The sequence below is a fragment of the Microcaecilia unicolor genome, unplaced genomic scaffold (genome assembly GCF_901765095.1).
Source record: "Microcaecilia unicolor unplaced genomic scaffold, aMicUni1.1, whole genome shotgun sequence".
Taxonomy (NCBI): domain Eukaryota; kingdom Metazoa; phylum Chordata; class Amphibia; order Gymnophiona; family Siphonopidae; genus Microcaecilia; species Microcaecilia unicolor.
Genome location: NW_021963026.1, coordinates 253,658 through 276,696, shown reverse-complemented (window position 1 = coordinate 276,696; position 23,039 = coordinate 253,658). Strand labels below are relative to the sequence as shown.

The 23,039-nt window shown below is 45.5% G+C and overlaps 1 protein-coding gene across 1 annotated transcript in view; it reads right to left on the bottom strand.

Moving 5' to 3' along the window:
• Positions 1-23,039, bottom strand: part of LOC115458777 (dynein heavy chain 1, axonemal-like) — a gene marked incomplete at its 5' end in the record, with an annotated part of 332,737 nt that overhangs the window by 58,452 nt on the left and 251,246 nt on the right. The window contains 3 exon segments of the mRNA XM_030188593.1: positions 7,116-7,276; positions 10,537-10,677; positions 22,425-22,526. Coding sequence (XP_030044453.1) covers positions 7,116-7,276; positions 10,537-10,677; positions 22,425-22,526 — 404 coding nt within the window.

Below are 23,039 nucleotides of genomic sequence, written 5' to 3'. Positions count from 1 at the left end.
CAACCAATGTGACTATACACAACTCCTCCACATATATTTAGAACTGTCTCATAATATCTGCTTGTTAAACTATTATTATGTATTACTATTATCATATTGCCCAAGATCCTTCTGTACACCAAATGTCTATTTTCTAATATATTTCCACTATTCTTGATGTATTGTAAGCCACATTGAGCCTGCAAAGAGGTGGGAAAATGTGGGATACAAATGAAACAAATAAATAAATAAATATTGAAGATCAGAAGTGGTCTACGATTACTGGCCAGCTTCCCATAATGGAAGTCTCCATGAGACCTTGAGTGAGTGATTTATTTGGTTACCCAGCCATCACAGGGTGCCTGGGTGATCACAAAGAGGATCGCAAGTAGTGACTGAATGACCAATTATGGCAACACCAGGACAGGAGTTGAGAGGTAGAGGCGGTGATGGGGCTCTGTAGTGGCAAGAGGAAGGTGTATTGGAATTCTCTGTGGTTGTGGCAATAACTTTGGGCAAATATTATGTGTTTACCAGATCCTGTGCAGATAGGAGGGAGATCTAATGAGTATCATGACTTCGTTTCCAGAATGACACTGTGTTAGGGATGTCACCCTGGCTGGGACTGATGTAGTTCTGGGAATGATCATGCATATGACTGGAGACAGTCATTGTGAGTTTTACATGGATGAGGGGTTAGCAATTTGCAGCAGCTCAGCTAGGATAGTGGTAAAGGAGAGACACTTATTCAAAAGAACCTGGTCTGGCTTTCCTGGCTCTGACTGCCACTGTAAACAGTAGGTCATGTCTGAGGTCGGTCACCAGGTGGTGAAAAATGTTACGTGAACATAATTTCTGTAACGCGAAGGACCATTTTATGCAATTCTGTGAGGTTATCACTGAAGGGAGTGAAAATATACTCAGGAAGAACATACTGGTCATGCTCCCACACTGGGGTCTAAGTCTAAACAGAAGAACGCAAGACTAGCACGTAATGAGTTTATTTTGTTGGGAAGATTGGATGGACCGTACAGGTCTTTATCTGCTGTCATCTACTATGTTACTATATTACTAACCATAGACAGGCAGAAGGTCTATCCAGCCCAGTATTCTGCTTCAAACAGTGGCCAATCCAGAATCCTAAGGAGAAGCAGGATTCAATTTTACTAATCCCAGGGAGAGAGCCCTTCACTTTCCTGTGTGGACAAGAGGGTGGGGCCTCCCAGCCTTGACCTAGGAATGCTCTTTAAATAATTGTACCTATTTATTCATTTTTGGCAGAGCCTAGTCTGTGTAGGGGGACAATGTTGAAAAAGTGCCAGCATGCATGGTGCCATCTGCTGTCTACTGCTCCCTATTCCATTTAAAATTTCCTTTTTTTTTTTTTTTTTTTTACTGCAGTAGGTCGAATAAATGGTACTGTTTATTAGATTATTGGTATACTGCTTTTTTTGTGGTGCAACAGAAATGGTTTACAATTTCCTAAAAGCACGGGTTACTTCTATAATAGTTACTTAATATTCAAACGGTGGTTGCAAACAACGTGGCAATAATTATCCCTATGTAATGCAGGAAAAAGCCTCTGTATCCCCGGTCCAGAAATTGTTGCATTCTGATCTACGGGGTGAGATCTTCATTGGCTAAAAAGCCTCCTTTTTGACATGTGTGATTTAAATTTCTATATATATTATGCAATTGCTGTTTCTTCGTATATAATTTGGTATTGAAGCATAAAGCGCTTATCTTAGTATTCTGACGGGGTCCCGTTTCGCCGTTTTCCTTGATAAAGCCAAACATGGCAAAACGGAACCCCGTTGGAATACTAAGATAAGTGCTTTATGCTTCAATACCAAATTATATACGAAGAAATAGTAATTGCATAACATATAGAGAAATTTAAATCGCACATATCAAAAAGGAGTTTTTTTTAGCCAATGAAGATCTCACCCTGTAGATCAGAACGCAACAATGTCTGGACCGGGGACTTTTTCCTCCATTACATAGAGATAATTATTGCCATGTTGTTTGCAACCACCGTTTGAATATTAAGTAACACTTGCATTAAATATTGTGGTTGAGTCCTATTGTGTAGTGAAAGGTTGCTTCTACAACAGAACAGTAGAAGTCGTGCCCAGGAGCAGTGATGGCCTTTAGACCAAGGTCCTTGTGAAAGATTATGCTGCATTTAGTAGTGGTGAGCTATGGTCATCATGTGAACAGTGGGGTGCAATGAGGTGAGGTTTGAGGCCCTTTTACCTGATAGGAAGCAGTGTCTTTTTAACAGTGTAACTAGCTGGCAGTTTAAGACTCACCCTGCCAGGAGTCAAAACATGCTTTTATCTGTGTATAGGACTGTATAGGCATTGATGTACTGAGGGTGATCGAGGGGCCACATTCTGGGTCACAAAAACCTGGATTCCAAGGGGAGTAATATGGAGTGACAACATGGCACCTTCCTCGATAGAAATAGAGTAGCCCACATTCTATGCAGGGGATAAAGAGCTACTATCTCAGCTGTCTTATGAAAAAATATCAGGAAGGTAACTGGACTGGTAGTGTTACAAAAATGTTGGTCTCATTTTCAAAGCACTTATATGTACAAAATTCCATAGTAAACAAGGAAAGGGTGGACCAGGAGTAATGAGAGATAGGGTACGGTACCTACAGCAGGATGGAGAGAAAAAGCATAGAGGAAAAGAAGACAAATGAGGAGGGAGTGAAGGGAAGGAGAAGCGTGATGAGAGGGTATAGGGAAAAGTGAATTGAGAGAGGAAAGTGGGTTAGAGAGAGGGTTAGAGGGAAAGAGCTGAGGGCAGAAGAAGAGACAGGAGAGGGAAAGAAAAAAGAATGAAAATGAGACCAAGGACTAGAGAGTGAGAGAAAGGGAGAATGAAGGATAAAATTACACATGGGTAGTTGCAGAGCAAAGGCTGAGAAGAGAAAAGTGAAAAGAAAGATCAGTTCCAGACAGTTGTAGAGGATGGGAAAAAGACAAGAGGCGAGAGAAGAAATGGAAAGGCCAACCTGGAAAATAATTTAGGAGAAGACAAACACAAGAAAAATGTAATAGAATGAGACCAAACCAATCAGAAAAATAAAGTGCCAATGCAACCAAAATAGAAAAAAAAAATGTAAATACTTTTTAACGATTGTAATGTGTCTGCTTTGGGAAATATACATATTTTCCATTTATATGTTGGAGAGTAGAGGAGAAAATGCATTTCTGTTTTGCTTTTACCAGTATTGTACTGCTTATAGAGTCTGGAATATGTGGAAGGGAGGAATGGGGGTCTCCATTTCAGTTTGGAATGTATATCTGCTAGAGCTGATAGCAAATATTAGACATGGCTAGGGCCTATGAAAAAACCCACATTCATTGGCCTTAAATCTCCAGCTTTAGGATGGGCCATCCTTGGCGTTTCTGCTCCCCCTCCATCAGCAGCAAGAAACAAATTAATAAGACTTCATCTCCTGCTGCTGTAGGATGAGTCTTGCAATGAGTGCTGCAAAATCTCACAGTTCTTATCGTAAGACTGGTCCCATGGCTGCAGGAAATGACATTTTTTAAAGGTGGCTCCTGCTGCCAACAGAGAGGGAGGTGGTATGTTGGTGCTATGAAGATTTGGAAGAAGAGAAGGTCGTGGAATTGAGGTGTGTAGGGGTGGAGCCAGGAAGTGAAGTGGGTGGAGTTAGGGGTGGGGATGGAGGTGTGTCCTAAAATCTCCCTGTCAAAAATTGGTCCCCCTTAGCAGCTCTGTTGTGATGTTGGATAAAGTTACTTAACTCTAAGGTACAAATAGATTGTAAACCCTCTGTGGACACAAAATACACACGTAATTCACCTTGAACTACTACCGAAAAGGCATGAGCTAACTCCAAATAAATACATGTGGAGGTAATTTTATAACAAAGCACATTAAAAATTTGCTATAAAGGCAACCTAGAAGCTTATGTATCTTCATAAACTTCCAGAACTATTCCCAATAATGTACAAATGCTGTACCACAAATTTACAACTGCTCTATGGAAGATGAAAATATGTATCTGTACTCTACCATGTATATATACATTCTACAGCACTATCCCAGTTTTTTTCCTAAACTACATCCCTGGAATACCTATAAGCAGGTTGTGGAAAAGTAGCTGCAATCTTTTGATGAACTTATGTTTTATTTATTTATGTATTAAAAAAGCTTGATATATTGCCATTAGTGCCTCTAGACAGCAAAGCAGTCCATGCATAAAATATATGCTTGATATTTGGAATATGTTTTATAAAATTACCCTCTACATGATGATACCTTTTAACTACATACTTGATTATATTTATTTGTAATGTATTATGTTATATGCTTGCTATCTATTTTTATTATCACACAACATATGGGAAAAATTGTCTACACACTAGGGAAAAATAATCAAACAAATAAATTAACCATTTGGTGTAAAAATTACCACACAAGTATCTAACAAATTCTATATTTTCATACAGAAAATTAACATATAACAAGTTTTTTTGTGTGCACATGCCAGACAACAAAGTGTCAATTTTAATCACTGCATATAATCTCATAAATCCTTGGAGCTGGAGGAGTAGCATAGTGGTTAGTGCAGTGGACTTTGATCCTGGGGAACTGGGTTCAATTCCCACTACAGCTCCTTGTGACTCTGGGCAAGTCACCTAACTCTCCATTGCCCCAGGCAGGGGCGTAGCCAGACCTTGCCAGGAGTGGGGGCCACAGCCTGAGGTGGGGGGGCACTGTTTAGCCGCCCCCCCCAGCCACTGCTGTCATGAACCCCTTGAAACCCCCTTCCAGCCACCAACCCGTCGCCGCACCACTACATTGGACCCCCCTGCCGACAATCCCTTTGAACCCCCCTCCTGCCACCAACTTTCCCCCGCCGTCACCGCTCGCCCCACCGCCGCAGCCGATACCTTGTTTGCTGGCCGGGCCAGCCGAAGAGAGTCTTTGTAGCGCCTTCATTCAAGGAACTTCCTGGTTATGATGTTTCTGACGCCTTACGTTGTGTAAGGCGTCAGAAACAGCTGATCATAACCAGGAAGTTCCTTGAACGAAGGCGCTACTCCGGCGCTGAAAAGACTCTCTTCGGCTGGCCCATCCAGCAAACAAGGTATCGGCTGCGGTGGCGGGGTGGGCGGTGACGGCGGGGGAGGTTTGGTGGTGGGAGGGGGGTTCAAGGGGATCGTCGGCAGGGGGCCAGGGCCAAATCTACGGGGGCCCGGGCCCCCTCAGGCCCCACGTAACTACGCCACTGGCCCCAGGTATAAAATAAATACTTGTATATATGTAAACCACTTTGAATGTAGTTGCAAAATACCACAGAAAGGCGGTATATATCAAGTCTCATTTCCCTTTGTGCCATCAAATCAATGTTGACGCATGGTGAAGCTATGGACAATTGTCCTGAGCTGTGTTCGCCCTTCAGTAAGGCTGCTAATTGTTGATAAGGGGTGTCCACAGCTGTTATTGTATCTATCCATTACATTGCTGGTCTTTCTCTTTTGCATTGACCTTCAACCTTGCCCAGTGTGTTATTTCTAGCAAAAAAGGTGCCGGTACTCAAATGCTAGGCCACCCTTCAGGGGTGGGGTGATCACTGATTGAGCCACCCCACAATGGCCAGGCCCCCTGCAAACAGTTACAGAATCTATGACAAGGCAGAATTGGTGTGTAGAACCTGAGCTCTTTCATTAAAACTTGTGGTCCATAGGTCAATTTTAGCAGACAATGGAAAAGGTGCCGGTACTCAGTACCTCCAAGTACTCCCTTCAAAAAAAGCCCTGACCTTGCCAAGCATAATATCTTTCTCTAATGAACATTCACTTCACATTATATGTTTGACGTATGACAGCTGAAGTCTTGTTCTATGAGTTTTCAAGGAAAGCTTAGGTTTCATCTCCTCCAATACTGATTGAATTGTTCTTCGTGCTGTTAATGGGTTACACAGTATTCTTTGCCAGCATTATAACTCAAGAGGCATTGGTTTTTTTTTCATCTTTCCTCTTCACTGTCCAGCTTTCACATCCCTATGACATAAATGAAAATGCCATAGATTGGACAAACTGAATATTTGTATGCAGAGTACATCTCTGCACTTAAAGATCTTGTCTAGGTCCTTCATAGCCGTTCTGCCAAGAGCGATACAGCATTGAATTTCTTGATTGCTTATTGTTTCATTATTAATTATTGATTTATCCAAACGGGTTGAAGTTGTCTACTATTTCAATAGCTTCTCTGTTAAGGATGAAGTTATTGATTTTACCTGTTGTCAGGATTTTTATCTTCTTAGCTGAAGGTTTGAATGAAACAGATCTTTTCGGAGACAGATACCTTGTTTAATTACACTGAGAGGCCTGTATAAGCATCCAGAAGAACTCTCAGCATTGGGTTTACTTTCTGGCAGTGATTAATAACTGGGTGATCACCTTTATAAAGTTGAGGCTTTTTTCTTGGCTCCAGCTGGCAGAGCTTCTGCCAGATTGAAAATATTTCAGAAAAGAATTCTTTAATAAAGGTATAAAGGAATTTGAAAGAAAATCAAGAAATGAAGGACAGCAGAAAAAATAATTTCAGAGGGCACCTCTATGAAGAGAAGCTAACTCTGAACATTGCTATCCATTTTGTGAATGAAAAAATACTGAGGATTCTTTGAGGGCTGCAAGTGCGCAGAACAGCTTCTAGGCTATTCTAGCTGGTGGGCTGACACACTCTGTACACAGTGCTATAAAATTATATCTACATGTGTTTATCCTGCTTGTCCATGGAGAATGTGATTTATAAGAAAATGCATCCCAGACCCTTCAAATAAGGATCATATTCATGTACAGTATCTAGTTTCTATTTGTTCCTTACCATATAACTTTGGAGAAATGCACAGGAATGCTAGTTGACTGGATGCAGTTCAATAATCCCCATAGTGTATCACTATTACAGTTTTTCTGAGAAATGGGGGATTTCAAAAAGAAGGCCATTTCTATGGTAAAGTGAATACTTCAAGATAAGCAAGACAAGGGACCCTGCTACTATAATTTGGATTGAAATTTATTTCCCCTTATGATTTCACACTATTCCCTCTAAATGAACCAAATACAGAAATGTATTTATAAGCATTACCTTTTATCCAACTTGCTATCAATCATATCTTGCGTCTGATTGGCTGAAGTGCGGGCAGAAAACATTAGGAAGTGGGATATGTATTCCATGGGTAGGTTTTTGAGAAGCTTGTCAGAGATGGTGAGAGTCTTGCCAGTACCAGTAGGACCAATACAAAGAACCTAGGATAAAAGACAGTTATAAGGCTTCCAGTAATATCACCACACATGGCAATCATACTAGAACACTTCTGAGAGCAGCTAAATTAATATGTATCCACACACATTCTCCATAAAATATTTGTAGCTTGCTAAGTGCCTAGACACCTATATGTAGTCGTCCAAAGGGTGTCTGAAAGGGACCTGTTCTATAAAGGAATGTAGAGACCTACTTTTAAAAATGCTATTAGCTACAACAAAGATGGCTCTGAGTCAGGCCATCCTGTGTGCTCCTGTTTTCAAAGGAAGCACCCTGACTTTGTTTCTGTGAAGTGCCGTCATCCTAGCTCAAATGCAAGCTGCATTATTCATCTTGTATAATAATGAGCTGTTTTGGAGCTCATTATTACTTAATTTGCATGATTTTGCCATTCAGAATGTATTATTTAGTAAACAATGGGCCCCTTTTACCAAGCTGCAGCAAAGGTGGGGGGGGGGGGGGGCTGCGCTGGCATCAGCATGTGTTTTGGAGGAAAACCAAGGCCCCTTTTTACCACAGCTGGTAAAAGGTAGGTATTTCTTTCTTTTTTTTTTTTAATGGCTGTGAAGCACTTGCAGTGCAGCCATTTCTGGGGGAGCCCTTACTGCCACCCATTGAAATGGCGGTAAGGGCTCCAGTGCTAACCCGCTCCAGTGCTAACCCAGCAGTAATGGAGTGGAGGAGTGACTTAGTGGTTAAAGCACTGGTATTGCAATCCAGAGGTGGCCGGTTCAAATCCCACTGCTGCTCCTTGTGATCTCACCTTGAGCTACTACTGAAAAAGGTGTGAGCAAAATCTAAATAAATAAATATTGAAGATTCTCCATGGAAAGTTGCTATTACTGGAGATTCAACATGGAATGTTGCTATTATTGGTGATGCTACATGGAATGTGGAGGAGTGGCCTAGTGGTTAGAGCACCGGTCTTGCAATCCAGAGGTGGCCGGTTCAAATCCCACTGTTGCTCCTTGTGATCTTGGGCAAATCACTTAACCCTCCATTGCATCAGGTACAAACTTAGATTGTGAGCCCTCTTGGGACAGAGAAATATCCAGAGTACCTGAACGTAACTCACCTTGAGCTACTACTGAAAAAGGTGTGAGCAAAATCTAAATAAATCAGGCAGTACTGCCCATTTACTGCTGGGTACACACCAACATTACAAAAATAAATATATTTTGTAGCGCCAGATATGACAGCACATTGGGTTGGGAAGTACCACCGGGCTGCTGTGGTAGCCCAGTGGTACTTCCTTTTTAGTGAGCAGTAAGCCTTAGTTACTGCTGCTTTGTAAAAGGGGCCCAATGTGCATTATTCCCTTAAGGTAAAATTCTATAAAGCGGGCACCAATATTTAGGAGCCAAGTATGAAATAAATAACCTGAATATTGGCAACATGTAGTTTGCAGGTAGGTACTCACATGGGTAGAATCTGGGTGGGGCTCACTCAGAGACATACAGAATATTATAAGGTACGTTTGGATTTCTTGAATATAGGCACAAGCAATTGCACCAGCTCACATCCAATCACATACTGTACATGTGCATATACCCTGTTACATTAGTATTCTATAAAGCAGTATTCTTCATTGACATACTTCCCCTACATTTTCCAGAGGCTCTCTGCTGATGCTATCTGTAGAACAACTTGATCTGTTTTCCTTCAGGACTGTGGGGCTCCCAGTGAGTTTTTAGTTATTCAGAGTACAGACTCCTACATTATTCTTGCAAGATTGTGAGAACAGCGAAAAAGTTTGGACATTATAAAAATCAAATTTACGTAATGCTGTCCCAGAGACTGTGCCTGCAGCAAGAACTGGGGACAGGATGATGGTGACTGGTGGGAATCAAGGCTGACTGGAATAGGGTTGAGGGGGAGTGTGTATTGGGAGAACAACGTATTGGGGAAAATCTAGGCTGAGGAAGACAAGAAGGACTGAGAGTCTGGAAAATGAACTTAATTTTATTTTCATATATTGCTCTGAGTGTGTCTGAGTGACTGGACTGGCTACATTTTTTGAGAAGAGCTGCTCCCTCCCTTTACTACTGAGGGCTCTAGGCACCATCCACTTTAGCCAGCACTGGTTCTGGCTCTTTTTGCCAGCATGTTCCCGCTTCAAAACTACTTAAGATCACTACTATAAAGGAAATGCATATCTTTAAAAATTGCCCCAAGAATATGTGTTGATGGGGCATGACTGGCACTTATGCACATACTTTATAAAATATGCACAAATGCACTTATTCTTTCCAACACATACATTTGCACAATTACACCTACTTCAAATGTGCGCACCTTGTTTCCTTGGGGTGATTTCATTACAGAGCATAGGTAAAGTGTATATGTTGCCTATGTAAAGCAATATTAACACCTTCTCCCGTTCCTATCCTAACTTACATTATCCAGATTGCAACGGCCTCAAATACAAATCTATCTACTCATCCAGCTTCTCCTTCATAGCCACACAGCTTTGGAATGCACTGCCCCAAATTTTAAAGTCAACTCAGAACTATCTAAACTTTAGAAAACTTCTGAAGACCTCCCTGTTCAAGAAGGCTTACTCCCCAGACGTAACCTAATCCACTTCTCCTGGTCACACCAAATCTCATAGACATTATCAACCTTCTACTATCCTTTATTACCTTGTTGTTTGTTTAATATGTTATCTATATGTTTCTATCCTATTTTTACATTGTTTAACTGTATTTTTAATGAACTGTAATATGCCCTATGGAACTTGTAAGCCACATTGAGCCTGCAACTAGTGGGAAAATGTGGGGTATAAATGTGTTAAATAAATAAAATACAAATAAAATTATTCTCCATGTGTGTCTGTATAGCACTGCACAATCATGATAATAATTATACTGAGTAACCCTCATAAATTTGAAATGCCACCTTTCTCTGGCACAGACTATGCGGTTTACATATATTATATGCAGGTACTTTCTCTGTCCCTAGTGGACTCACACAATCTAAATTTTGTTAATGAATTTGTACCTCAAATTAAGGATGAAGATGACACCTAGAATGTAGATTAAAGAAAGCTGGAAAGGAAAAATCTGAAAATGGTGCATGAAGAGAAGGGTAGGGAAACAGAAAATCTAAAATCAAATGACAATGACAGTGACCGAGAAATAAAGAAATACCTAACAGAAGGTTAAAGGAAGAATCACAAAGAAAATAAGTTCAGGAAAGAAGGTAGAACTAAAAGGTTTAGGATGATAATGAATGTGAAACTCACAGGCTTTTTATTGGTCAGCAGCATCCCAAGCAGGTGAGACATACGGACAGTATCCAGGGTGGGAACAATAATGTCTGAATAGCTGGTGTCAGGAACAATAGTAAACTCAGAGGCAGAATCTAACCACTTCACCCAGTGCACCTAAAAATACAACACAAGCCAACATTACAAGTACAATCAATGGAAACTCCAAACTTAGGAGCTCTTTTACTAAAGCTTAATGCATGCTAAATGCTAAAAAGCCTATTTTATAACTGATGTTCCACTTCCCTCTAAAGATGGAGTTGATGACAGCAAACATTTTGCTTCGCAAGCAAAGGACTGAATTGATATGAGCAAACGTTTTCCATTACATTATCTTGTAAGCACTTCTTACAGATACAAACAGACACACATACATACATACATACATACATGAACACCCACAGGGAGGTTGGAAAGAATACCATGCTTTACCTATTTGTTTGCTTGTAGTTTAACTAAATGTTTATAGCTACTCTAAATTTTACTCAGCTACTGGATGTTTAGCACATCTTGGAGGGAAAATCGCTCCGTCATGAGCATCATGCTTTAAACAAAAAGAGCGGGGGGAATAGGAGCCCTTTTGAACACAGCAAGAAACAACCCCTTCATTGTGTACCAGCTGCCTCCCCGAGTACCTCTGTTACTGATGGTATTATGCACACTGTATACACTCCAGGGAATTATGTAGCAAAAAAATCAAAATAATACATGCAGTGTTCTAGAAATATATGAAGGTACTTTAACACTTGGTTCTCTCGGTCAGCACTAGCTCACCAGCCCAGCATCTTCCTGTTGGCCATGTGAACAGTGATGTATAGCATCACTATAACAAATCCTGAGGTTACTGGCAACCTTGTGCACCTTTCGTTAAATTAGTCACTTTATTTTCTAACTCCTCTTACTCTCTTACTTATTTATATGTTAAACATCTCTCTGACCTCATGTGCAACTTTCTTTAAATTAGTCGTCACCTTACTTTCTAACTCTTCTTACTCTCTTACGTATTTATATGTTCCATCTTTGCTTATACCCTTCACTGTCAATTAAAATGTTCTATTACATATTGTGTTGACATTGTAAGTAGTATACTATCCAGCTTATTTTCGAAAGTGATCGCCGGCCATTTCGGGACATAAATCGGGAGATGGCCGGCGATTTCTTAAAAGCGGCGAAATCGGTATAATCGAAAGCGGCTTTTTTGACAGCATCGCCGCTTTCCCGTCGCTTCACCGGCGGAAGTTCAAGGGGGCGTGTCGGCGGCTTAGTGAAGGCGGGACATGGGCGGGCATGGGCATGGCTACCAGATGGCTGGCTTTCGCCGATAATGGAACAAAAAAAAGCGGCGTTCAGCAGTATTTTGCCGGGTTTACTTGGTCCTTTAATTTTCACAACCAAGCCTCACAAAGGTACATAAGTAATGCCATACTGGGAAAAGACCAAGGGTCCATCGAGCCCAGCATCCTGTCCACGACAGCGGCCAATCCAGGCCAAGGGCACCTGGCAAGCTTCCCAAACGTATACACATTCTATAGATGTTATTCCTGGAATTGTGGATTTTTCCCAAGTCCATTTAGTAGCGGTTTATGGACTTGTCCTTTAGGAAACCGTCCAACCCCTTTTTAAACTCTGCTAAGCTAACCGCCTTCACCACTTTCTCCGGCAACGAATTCCAGAGTTTAATTATACGTTGGGTGAAGAAGAATTTTCTCCGATTTGTTTTAAATTTACTACACTGTAGTTTCATCGCATGCCCCCTAGTCCTAGTATTTTTGGAAAGCGTGAACAGATGCTTCACATCCACCTGTTCTACTCCACTCATTATTTTATATACCTCTATCATGTCTCCCCTCAGCCGTCTCTTCTCCAAGCTGAATAGCCCTAGCCTCCTTAATCTTTCTTCATAGGGAAGTCGTCCCATCCCCGCTATCATTTTAGTTGCCCTTCGCTGCACCTTTTCCAATTCAACTATATCTTTCTTGAAATGCGGCGGCCAGAAGTGAACACAACACTCAAGGTGCGGTCACACCATGGAGCGATACAATGGCATTATAACATCCTCACACCTGTTTTCCATACCTTTCCTAATAATACCCAACATTCTATTCGCTTTCCTAGTCGCAGCAGCACACTGAGCAGAAGGTTTCAGCGTATTATCGACGACACCCAGATCCCTTTCTTGGTCCGTAACTCCTAACGTGGAGCCTTGCATGACGTAGCCCCCAGTGCCCCAACTCACCAGATGACCACTGGAAGGAATTGGGGATGACCTCCCCGTACTCCCCCAGTGGTCACCAACCCCCTCCCACACTACAAAAATAAAACTAAAAACCTTTTTTGCCAGCTTGTATGCCAGCCTCAAATGCCGTACCCACCTCCATGACAGCAGAATGTGTTCTATCCTTTGACAGCCTTTCCCTGGTTGTGATGTGGCTCTCGGGTGAGTGTGACACCTTTTCTGTTAGGTGCACTGCAGAGTCACATCAGCAATGAATTGTGGTGGGTGTAGGGTAGGGGGCTCTACTCCCATGGTGCTTTTCCCCCTGCTAACTGGGTCAGTGTGTGTCCATTTTTGTTTCCGGTAGTCCATGAGGTAGTGGTCATTTTTGTCAGCCAGTTTTAGATCCCTTTCATGTGTTACCCACGTTAGAGAACTTAGTTATTACCTTGAATGTAGCTGAAAGAGGGCATTGTACACCATTCTGCCAGCTCTGACCTACTGCTAATCTCAGTACCAGGGAGACTCTTTGCCAGTGGGGCACAACCTCTGATCTGCAGTTAACTGTGAGTAAACGTGCTTATTCAAATAAAGGACTTTTTCAAAGAGATTGGTCTTCAGGTCTCAACTGGTGTGCCAAGGTTATACAGCAGCAACAAGTCCTAGAGGCCTGCCCAGTTGGTGTCCTGGCATGTGAGGGGGGCCAGTGCACTACAAATGCTGGCTCCTCCCACGACCAAATGCCTTGGATGTCGCCAGGTTTGAGATGGCCGGCAGTTTTTTCCATTATCGCTGAAAAACAAAACTGGCGATCTCAACCCCGGCGAGCTCTGGCATTTGGCCAGGCTAAAGCGAATGCTACATACCTGTAAAGGTATTCTCCGAGGACAGCAGGCTGATTGTTCTCACTGATGGGGTGACGTCCACGGCAGCCCCTCCAATCGGAACACTTTCTAGCAAAGTCCTTTGCTAGTCCTCGCGCGCCGATGCGCACCGCGCATGCGCGGCCGTCTTCCCGCCCGAACCGGCTCGTGCCGGCCAGTCTCATATGTAGCAAGACAAAGAGAAGGGAAGACACAACTCCAAAGGGGAGGCGGGCGGGTTTGTGAGAACAATCAGCCTGCTGTCCTCGGAGAATACCTTCTACAGGTATGTAGCATTCGCTTTCTCCGAGGACAAGCAGGCTGCTTGTTCTCACTGATGGGGTATCCCTAGCCCCCAGGCTCACTCAAAACAACAACCATGGTCAATTGGGCCTCGCAACGGCGAGGACATAACTGAGATTGACCTAAAAAATTTACCAACTAACTGAGAGTGCAGCCTGGAACAGAACAAACATGGGCCTAGGGGGGTGGAGTTGGATTCTAAACCCCGAACAGATTCTGAAGCACTGACTGCCCGAACCGACTGTCGCGTCGGGTATCCTGCTGCAGGCAGTAATGAGATGTGAATGTGTGGACAGATGACCACGTCGCAGCTTTGCAAATCTCTTCAATAGTGGCTGACTTCAAGTGGGCTACCGACGCTGCCATGGCTCTAACATTATGAGCCTTGACATGACCCTCAAGAGCCAGCCCAGCCTGGGCGTAAGTGAAGGAAATGCAATCTGCTAGCCAATTGGATATGGTGCGTTTTCCCACAGCCACTCCCCTCCTGTTGGGATCAAAAGAAACAAACAATTGGGCGGACTGTCTGTTGGGCTGTGTCCGCTCCAGATAGAAGGCCAATGCTCTCTTGCAGTCCAATGTGTGCAGCTGACGTTCAGTAGGGCAGGAATGAGGACGGGGAAAGAATGTTGGCAAGACAATTGACTGGTTCAGATGGAACTCCGACACAACCTTCGGCAAGAACTTAGGGTGAGTGCGGAGGACTACTCTGTTATGATGAAATTTGGTGTAAGGGGCCTGGGCTACCAGGGCCTGAAGCTCACTGACTCTACGAGCTGAAGTAACTGCCACCAAGAAAATGACCTTCCAGGTCAAGTACTTCAGATGGCAGGAATTCAGTGGCTCAAAAGGAGGTTTCATCAGCTGGGTGAGAACGACATTGAGATCCCATGACACTGTAGGAGGCTTGACAGGGGGCTTTGACAAAAGCAAACCTCTCATGAAGCGAACAACTAAAGGCTGTCCTGAGATCGGCTTACCTTCCACACGGTAATGGTATGCACTGATTGCACTAAGGTGAACCCTTACAGAGTTGGTCTTGAGACCAGACTCAGACAAGTGCAGAAGGTATTCAAGCAGGGTCTGTGTAGGACAAGAGCGAGGATCTAGGGCCTTGCTGTCGCACCAGACCGCAAACCTCCTCCACAGAAAGAAGTAACTCCTCTTAGTGGAATCTTTCCTGGAAGCAAGCAAGATGCGGGAGACACCCTCCGACAGACCCAAAGAGGCAAAGTCTACGCTCTCAACATCCAGGCCGTGAGAGCCAGGGACCGGAGGTTGGGATGCAGAAGCGCCCCTTCGTCCTGTGTGATGAGGGTCGGAAAACACTCCAATCTCCACGGTTCTTCGGAGGACAACTCCAGAAGAAGAGGGAACCAGATCTGACGCGGCCAAAAAGGAGCAATCAGAATCATGGTGCCTCGGTCTTGCTTGAGTTTCAACAAAGTCTTCCCCACCAGAGGTATGGGAGGATAAGCATACAGCAGACCCTCCCCCCAGTCCAGGAGGAAGGCATCCGATGCCAGTCTGCCGTGGGCCTGAAGCCTGGAACAGAACTGAGGGACTTTGTGGTTGGCTCGAGATGCGAAGAGATCTACCAAGGGGGTGCCCCACACCTGGAAGATCTGACGCACTACACGGGAATTGAGCGACCACTCGTGAGGTTGCATAATCCTGCTCAACCTGTCGGCCAGACTGTTGTTTACGCCTGCCAGATATGTGGCTTGGAGCACCATGCCGTGACGGCGAGCCCAGAGCCACATGCTGACGGCTTCCTGACACAGGGGGCGAGATCCGGTGCCCCCCTGCTTGTTGATGTAATACATGGCAACCTGGTTGTCTGTCTGAATTTGGATAATTTGGTGGGACAGCCGATCTCTGAAAGCCTTCAGAGTGTTCCAGATCGCTCGTAACTCCAGAAGATTGATCTGCAGATCGCGTTCCTGGAGGGACCAGCTTCCTTGGGTGTGAAGCCCATTGACATGAGCTCCCCACCCCAGGAGAGACGCATCCGTGGTCAGCACTTTTTGTGGCTGAGGAATTTGGAAAGGACGTCCCAGAGTCAAACTGGACCAAATCGTCCACCAATACAGGGATTTGAGAAAACTCGTGGACAGGTGGATCACATCTTCTAGATCCCCAGCAGCCTGAAACCACTGGGAAGCTAGGGTCCATTGAGCAGATCTCATGTGAAGGCGGGCCACGGGAGTCACATGAACTGTGGAGGCCATGTGGCCAAGCAATCTCAACATCTGCCGAGCTGTGATCTGCTGGGACGCTCGCACCCGCGAGACGAAAGACAACAAGTTGGTGGCTCTCGTCTCTGGGAGATAGGCGCGAGCCGTCCGAGAATCCAGCAGAGCTCCTATGAATTCGAGTTTCTGCACTGGGAGAAGATGGGACTTTGGATAATTTATCACAAACCCCAGCAGCTCCAGGAGGCGAATAGTCATCTGCATGGACTGCAGGGCTCCTGCCTCGGATGTGTTCTTCACCAGCCAATCGTCGAGGTATGGGAACACGTGTACCCCCAGTCTGCGAAGTGCCGCTGCTACTACAGCCAAGCACTTCGTGAACACTCTGGGCGCAGACTGGAAGTGACGTGTGCCCAGCTGAAATCGCAGATACTGTCTGTGAGCAGGCAGTATCGGGATGTGTGTGTAGGCATCCTTCAAGTCCAGAGAGCATAGCGAATCGTTTTCCTGAATCATGGGGAGAAGGGTGCCCAGGGAAAGCATCCTGAACTTTTCTTTGACCAGATATTTGTTCAGGGCCCTTAGGTCTAGGATGGGACGCATCCCCCCTGTTTTCTTTTCCAAGGAAGTACCTGGAATAGAATCCCAGCCCTTCTTGCCCGGATGGCACGGGCTCGACCGCATTGGCGCTGAGAAGGGCGGAGAGTTCCTCTGCAAGTACCTGCTTGTGCTGGAAGCTGTAGGATTGAGCTCCCGGTGGGCAATTTGGAGGTTTTGAGGCCAAATTGAGGGTGTATCCTTGCCGGACTATTTGGAGAACCCACTGATCGGAGGTTATGAGAGGCCACCCGGCACTGACACTTGTATGTCGGCTATGCTCTGCTGGAGCCAGTCAAAAGCTCGTCCCTTGCTTTTGCTGGGGAGCCGAGGGGCCTTGCTGAGGCGCACGCTGCTGACGAGAGCGAGCGCGCTGGGGCTTAGCCTGGGCCGCAGGCTATCAAGAAGGAGGATTGTACCTAAGCTTGCCAGAAGAGTAGGGAACAGTCTACCTTCCCCCCAAAAATCTTCTACCTGTAGAGGTAGAGGCTGAAGGCTGCCGGCGGGAGAACTTGTCGAATGCGGTGTCCCGCTGGTGGAGCTGCTCTACCACCTGCTCGACTTTTTCTCCAAAAATATTATCTGCACGGCAAGGGGAGTCCGCAATCCGCTGCTGGATTCTATTCTCCAGGTCGGAGGCATGCAGCCATGAGAGTCTGCGCATCACCACACCTTGAGCAGCGGTCCTGGACGCAACATCAAAGGTGTCATACACCCCTCTGGCCAGGAATTTTCTGCACGCCTTCAGCTGCCTGACCACCTCCTGAAATGGCCTGGCTTGCTCAGGGGGGAGCTTGTCCACCAAGCCCGCCAACTGCCGCACATTGTTCCGCATGTGTATGCTCATGTAGAGCTGGTAGGACTGAATCTTGGCCACGAGCATAGAAGAATGGTAGGCCTTCCTCCTAAAGGAGTCCAAGGTTCTAGAGTCCTTGCCCGGGGGCGCCGAAGCATGCTCCCTAGAACTCTTGGCCTTCTTTAGGGCCAAATACACAACTCCAGAGTCATGAGGCAACTGAGTGCGCATCAGCTCTGGGTCCCCATGGATCCGGTACTGGGACTCGATCTTCTTGGGAATGTGGGGATTACTTAGAGGCTTGGTCCAGTTCGCCAGCAATGTCTTTTTGAGGACATGATGCATGGGTACTGTGGACGCTTCCTTAGGTGGAGAAGGATAGTCCAGGAGCTCAAACATTTCAGCCCTGAGCTCGTCCTCCACAACCACCGGGAAGGGGATGGCCGTAGACATCTCCCGGACAAAGGAAGCGAAAGACAGGCTGTCAGGAGGAGAAAGCTGTCTTTCAGGAGAGGGAGTGGGATCAGAAGGAAGACCCTCAGACTCCTCGTCAGAGAAATATCTGATGTCTTCTTCCTCTTCCCACGAGGCCTCACCCTCGGTGTCAGACACAAGTTCACGGACCTGTGTCTGCAACCGTGCCTGGCTCGACTCCGTGGAACCACGGCCACGGTGGGAGCGTCGAGAGGTAGACTCCCTCGCCCGCACCGGCGAAGCTCCCTCCGCCGACGTAGTCAGGGAGCCTTCCTGGGAGGCTACCGCACTCGGTACCGCAAGCGGCACCGATGTCGGAGACCTCACCCCGGACAATGGGCCAGCCGGTGCCTCGCTCGACGGTACCGGTGGCGCAAGCACCCCCGGTACTGGAGGGGGAGGGCGCAACAGCTCTCCCAGGATCTCTGGGAGAACGGCCCGGAGGCTCTCGTGCAGAGCGGCTGTGGAAAAAGACATGGAAGCCGATGCAGGAGTCGATGTCAGAACCTGTTCCAGGCGTGGAGGCTGTTCCGGGCTGTCCAAAGGGAAGCGCATCGACACCTCTTGAACAGAGGGCGAGCGGTCCTCTCGGTGCCAATGCTTACTGGGTGCCGACTCCCTCGGCGACCCAGAGCTCTCGGTGCCGACACGGGAAGGGGACCGGTGATGATGCTTCTTTGATTTTTTGGAACGAAGCACGTCACCGGAGCTTCCCGGCACCGACGAGGAGGACGTAGAATCCAGCCGTCTCTTCCTCGGGACCGAGGCCGAAGAATGTCGGTCTCGGGGGGGCTGTACCGCAGGAGCCCTCAGGGTAGGGGGAGACCCACCCGAAGGCTCACCGCCACCAGCAGGGGAATGGACAGCCCTCACCTGCACTCCAGACAAAGCACCACCGTCCGACGACATCAGCAGACGAGGAGGTCTCGATACCACCGACGCCGACGCAGCCCTCCGATGTCGCCCCGATGCAGAGGGCCAATGCCTCGATGCACTCGATGCAATCGGGGGCGAGGATGAAGGTCCGGGCGCCGACGACGTCGAAGCAGTCGATACTCCCGGTGCCGATGCCGATGAAGAGCCCGAGAACAAAATGTTCCACTGGGCTAATCTCGCTACCTGAGTCCGCTTTTGCAAAAGAGAACACAGACTACAGGCCTGAGGGCGGTGCCTAGCCCCCAGACACGACGCGTGCCTGTCAGTGAGCGAGATTACCCGGGCGCACTGGGTGCACTTCTTGAAGCCGCTGGAAGACTTCGATGTCATGGGCGGAAAAATCGCGCCAGCGAGATCAAAACTCGAAATGGCGAAAATGGCACCACAAAAATAGGGGGAAGAAAAACTTCGACCGAGGCCTAACTAGGGCCTACCCCGACGACGAAAGAAAACTTACCGGGGCAAAACTAGAAGTACGGGAAGGGAGAAAACCATAAAGGTCTCCTTCCGACACCTTTTTTTTTTTTTGTAGAACGAAGTCGATAAACGATGCGCGAGGTCAACTTTGGGGCGCGAACGGCGAAACACGACCGTACCGAGCGCGGACAAAAGAAGACTGCCCGGCACGAGCCGGTTCGGGCGGGAAGACGGCCGCGCATGCGCGGTGCGCATCGGCGCGCGAGGACTAGCAAAGGACTTTGCTAGAAAGTGTTCCGATTGGAGGGGCTGCCGTGGACGTCACCCCATCAGTGAGAACAAGCAGCCTGCTTGTCCTCGGAGAAACCATATTATCGAAAAAAAAGATGGCCAGCCATCTTTTCCGATAATATGGTTCCGGCCAGCTGTTGTGCCGCCGCCAAAATAGATCGCCGGCCATCTATTTCGCCGGCGACATTCGATTATGCCCCTCCACATCATACTTTGTATTGTTATTTGAATGTTTTAACTGCTGTAATTGTCTATTGCTCATGTTTGATTTATTCTTACTCTATACCGCCTTGAGTGAATTCTTTCAAAACGGCAGTAAATAAATCCTTTAAAAAAAAAACTTAAAATAATTTACCTATCAATGTTTTTGATAGGTTGCCAAATGGCCACCAGGCTTCAGTTCTGCAAGCCTTTAGTTTGATATTGAGTTACCAAACATTAGGAACAGCTAATACAGATAACAAAAATTATCTGTAATAACTGTATCTAATGGTTAGAGCAGCAGGCTGAGAACTAGGAAAGCCATGGATCAAATCCCACTGCCACTCCTTGACACCTTTAACAAATCACTTAATCCTCCATTGCCCCAGGTACAAAAAACTTAGTGGCCCTTTTACTAAGACACGTAGGCGCCTACAAAGCACGTCAAAATAGAACTACTGCCCAGCTACCGTGTGCCCCGGACAGTAATTCTAGTTTCTATGTGCGTCCAAAACTCAGGACAGAAAATAATTTCTATTTTCTACCACGTGGTGCTAACCGGGTGGTAATCGGCAGTATATGCGTGCTGACGATTACCACCCAGTTAACACGTGAGACCTTATCGCTGTCAATGGGTGGCGGTAAGGTCTCAGGCCCAAAATGGATGCGCGCTGATTTTTATTTTGCTGCACATCCATTTTTGGCAAAAAAGGCCTTTTTTGCGAGCGCGCTAAAAAATGGACCTGTGCGCATCCAATACACACATCTACACCAGCGCAGGCCATTTTTCAGCACACCTTAGTAAAAGGGCCCCTTAGATTGTAAGCCCTCCAGAAACAGGAAAATACATGCTGTACCTGAATGTAACTTGCCTTGAGCTACTACTGAGAAAGGTGTGATCCAAATCCAAAATCCAGTACAAACCACTACAAATGCCACTCTGGATCTACCATACCATAATAACAGTAACTTCCACAAGTCACACATTAAGAGCCTACCTAACAAAATGTAGCACCATAAACACTGTGGTAGACAATAAAATATCAGTACACCTAAGGGAAAACTAAACAAGCTAAATTTGTACAGATCCTCACCCAGTACAATTAAAGTAACTACAAACTAAAAATAGAAATATGTAGACAAAAATTAAACTGAACTCCCAAGAAGGCAGACTCTAAATACAGTGAACACCTGTTCCTCTGTCTCTGTTTGCTGGCTGCTTCTAGCGTGTGTCTAATTACTTCTCTACACTGCACCTGTGATTCTCTGTGTTTGGCTGTGGTGCTGTGTGGCGAGTTCCTACCTCGTTCTGTTCCAGTTTGTTTGTTTTGTTTCCCCTTCCTTCGGAGTTACCCTTTGTTGCTGTGTTTGTATTCTGATTTGTCTGTCCTGCCCTTGTAGCAGGCTTGGGACCCTTTGTTTCTCCCTGTGGGGGTTGTTTGTTTGCTTTTTCCTTGTACTCCGATTAACCAGTTGTCTGCAGTGTTCCCTGCCTCTGGCAGCTGTGTGTTTGAGCTTGGTTTAACCCTTTGTCTGCAGAATTTCCCTGCTTCTGGCAGTTGTCTGCTTGGTGCAGTTTTCCCTTGTGACTGTCAGTCCTTTCTTTGCTTTAATTTTCTTCTGTATTGCTGAGCAATGTTCCTTTCTGTGCTGGGGGTGTGTTAGGCACCGCACTCCGTTTTGCTGTCTTTTCCCTCTCCTGTCCGCTGAGGGTCTCTGCTTACAGCATCTTTATTTCGCAGTCCCTCATTTCCTTTGTGTGCCATGGGGTACTGCTTGAGGTGTTTGTGTATGTGCTTCCTTTTCTCCTTGATTGCCTAGGGCACTGCCTTGAGTTTCTTGTAGATATGTCTGTCAGTTCCTTTTCCTATGGGTCCTTAGCCAGCACCGTAGGTGTGCTGGTGCTCTAGTTTCCGTGGAGACCTCCTCGTTTTTTCCTCTTTCTCCCCTCCCTAAGTATGAGTCGGTTCCGGTTAGGCCATGAGGCCCGCATGTTTGAATTCTGAGTAAATGGGTTCCCGATCGGCTGTGAGGCCCGCCTGAATGCCCTATCTTCCCTTTTCTGGAGGTGCAAGTTGGTTGTTGCGTGTGTATGCAGGACCTGGTAGCTGAGGAAGTGTGTAGCGCTTGCTCGGCCAACCCCGGCCTTGGCCTAACACCTATTCTAGGCCTCGGCCTGGATTCAAGGGCTCACAACCAGACTAACAACACTAGAGAAATAGTGAGGCATGACCACCTGTACTGTGCAAAAATATAAAAGATTATATATATATATATATATATATATACACACACACACATGTATTACAAATTAACAAATACAAATAAAACAAAAAATAGAAAATAAGATACCTATACCATTTTATTGGACAAATTTACGTGCATTAATTTTTTTTATTATTAAAACAAAAGTGTGAAATGAACCAAAAATAATCTTCTGAAAATTGGGAAAAAGTTCAAACTGAAAACAAGTCAGAACCTTTTGCCCTGTGCGCATCCCTAATCATTTTGAATGGTTTCATTCTCTCTCTTTAGGTCCAGGAATTATCTGCATCACAGTCACTTAAATATTTAACCTTTTTAGTAGTCTCGTCTTCTTCTTCCTCTGGGCTGCTTGTGCCTACATCATCCAACCTATAATCATATACTAAGCCTTCTTCTGGGAACATCAACTGGATCTGAGAGGAAGATATCAACCATATTAGTGAAACAATAATGAAGCTGTGATTCTGACAGACAGAAAATTAGAAACTGAACTAAAGGTTTTGTGATCACATTTATCGTTACTTTTTGTTGGACTTGACAGTATATTTCCTATTCATTAAATGCTATAATGATTATTTATTTATTTATTATCTCATTTGTACCCTACAGTTTCCCAACAGTGTCAGGCTCAATGTGGCTTACAATGCACCACAGAGGCAGACGCCAATGCAGTAAAATGAAGCTAATACATATCAGTTCAGTTGGAAGTAGCAGATAAATGGAACTAGATTTTGGAACTACTAGTGTGTATGATATATTTACATACACTTTTGATAGTTTATACCCCTGACGCAGCCTGAGGGTGAAACGTGGCCACGTCGGGTATTGTTCCAATAAATACATTTGATTCCACTGCTTTGTTGTTTTTCATCTACTGTTTTGTAAGCAGTTGTGTGCCTTTTTGTTTTTTTTTGTAAAATGAAGCT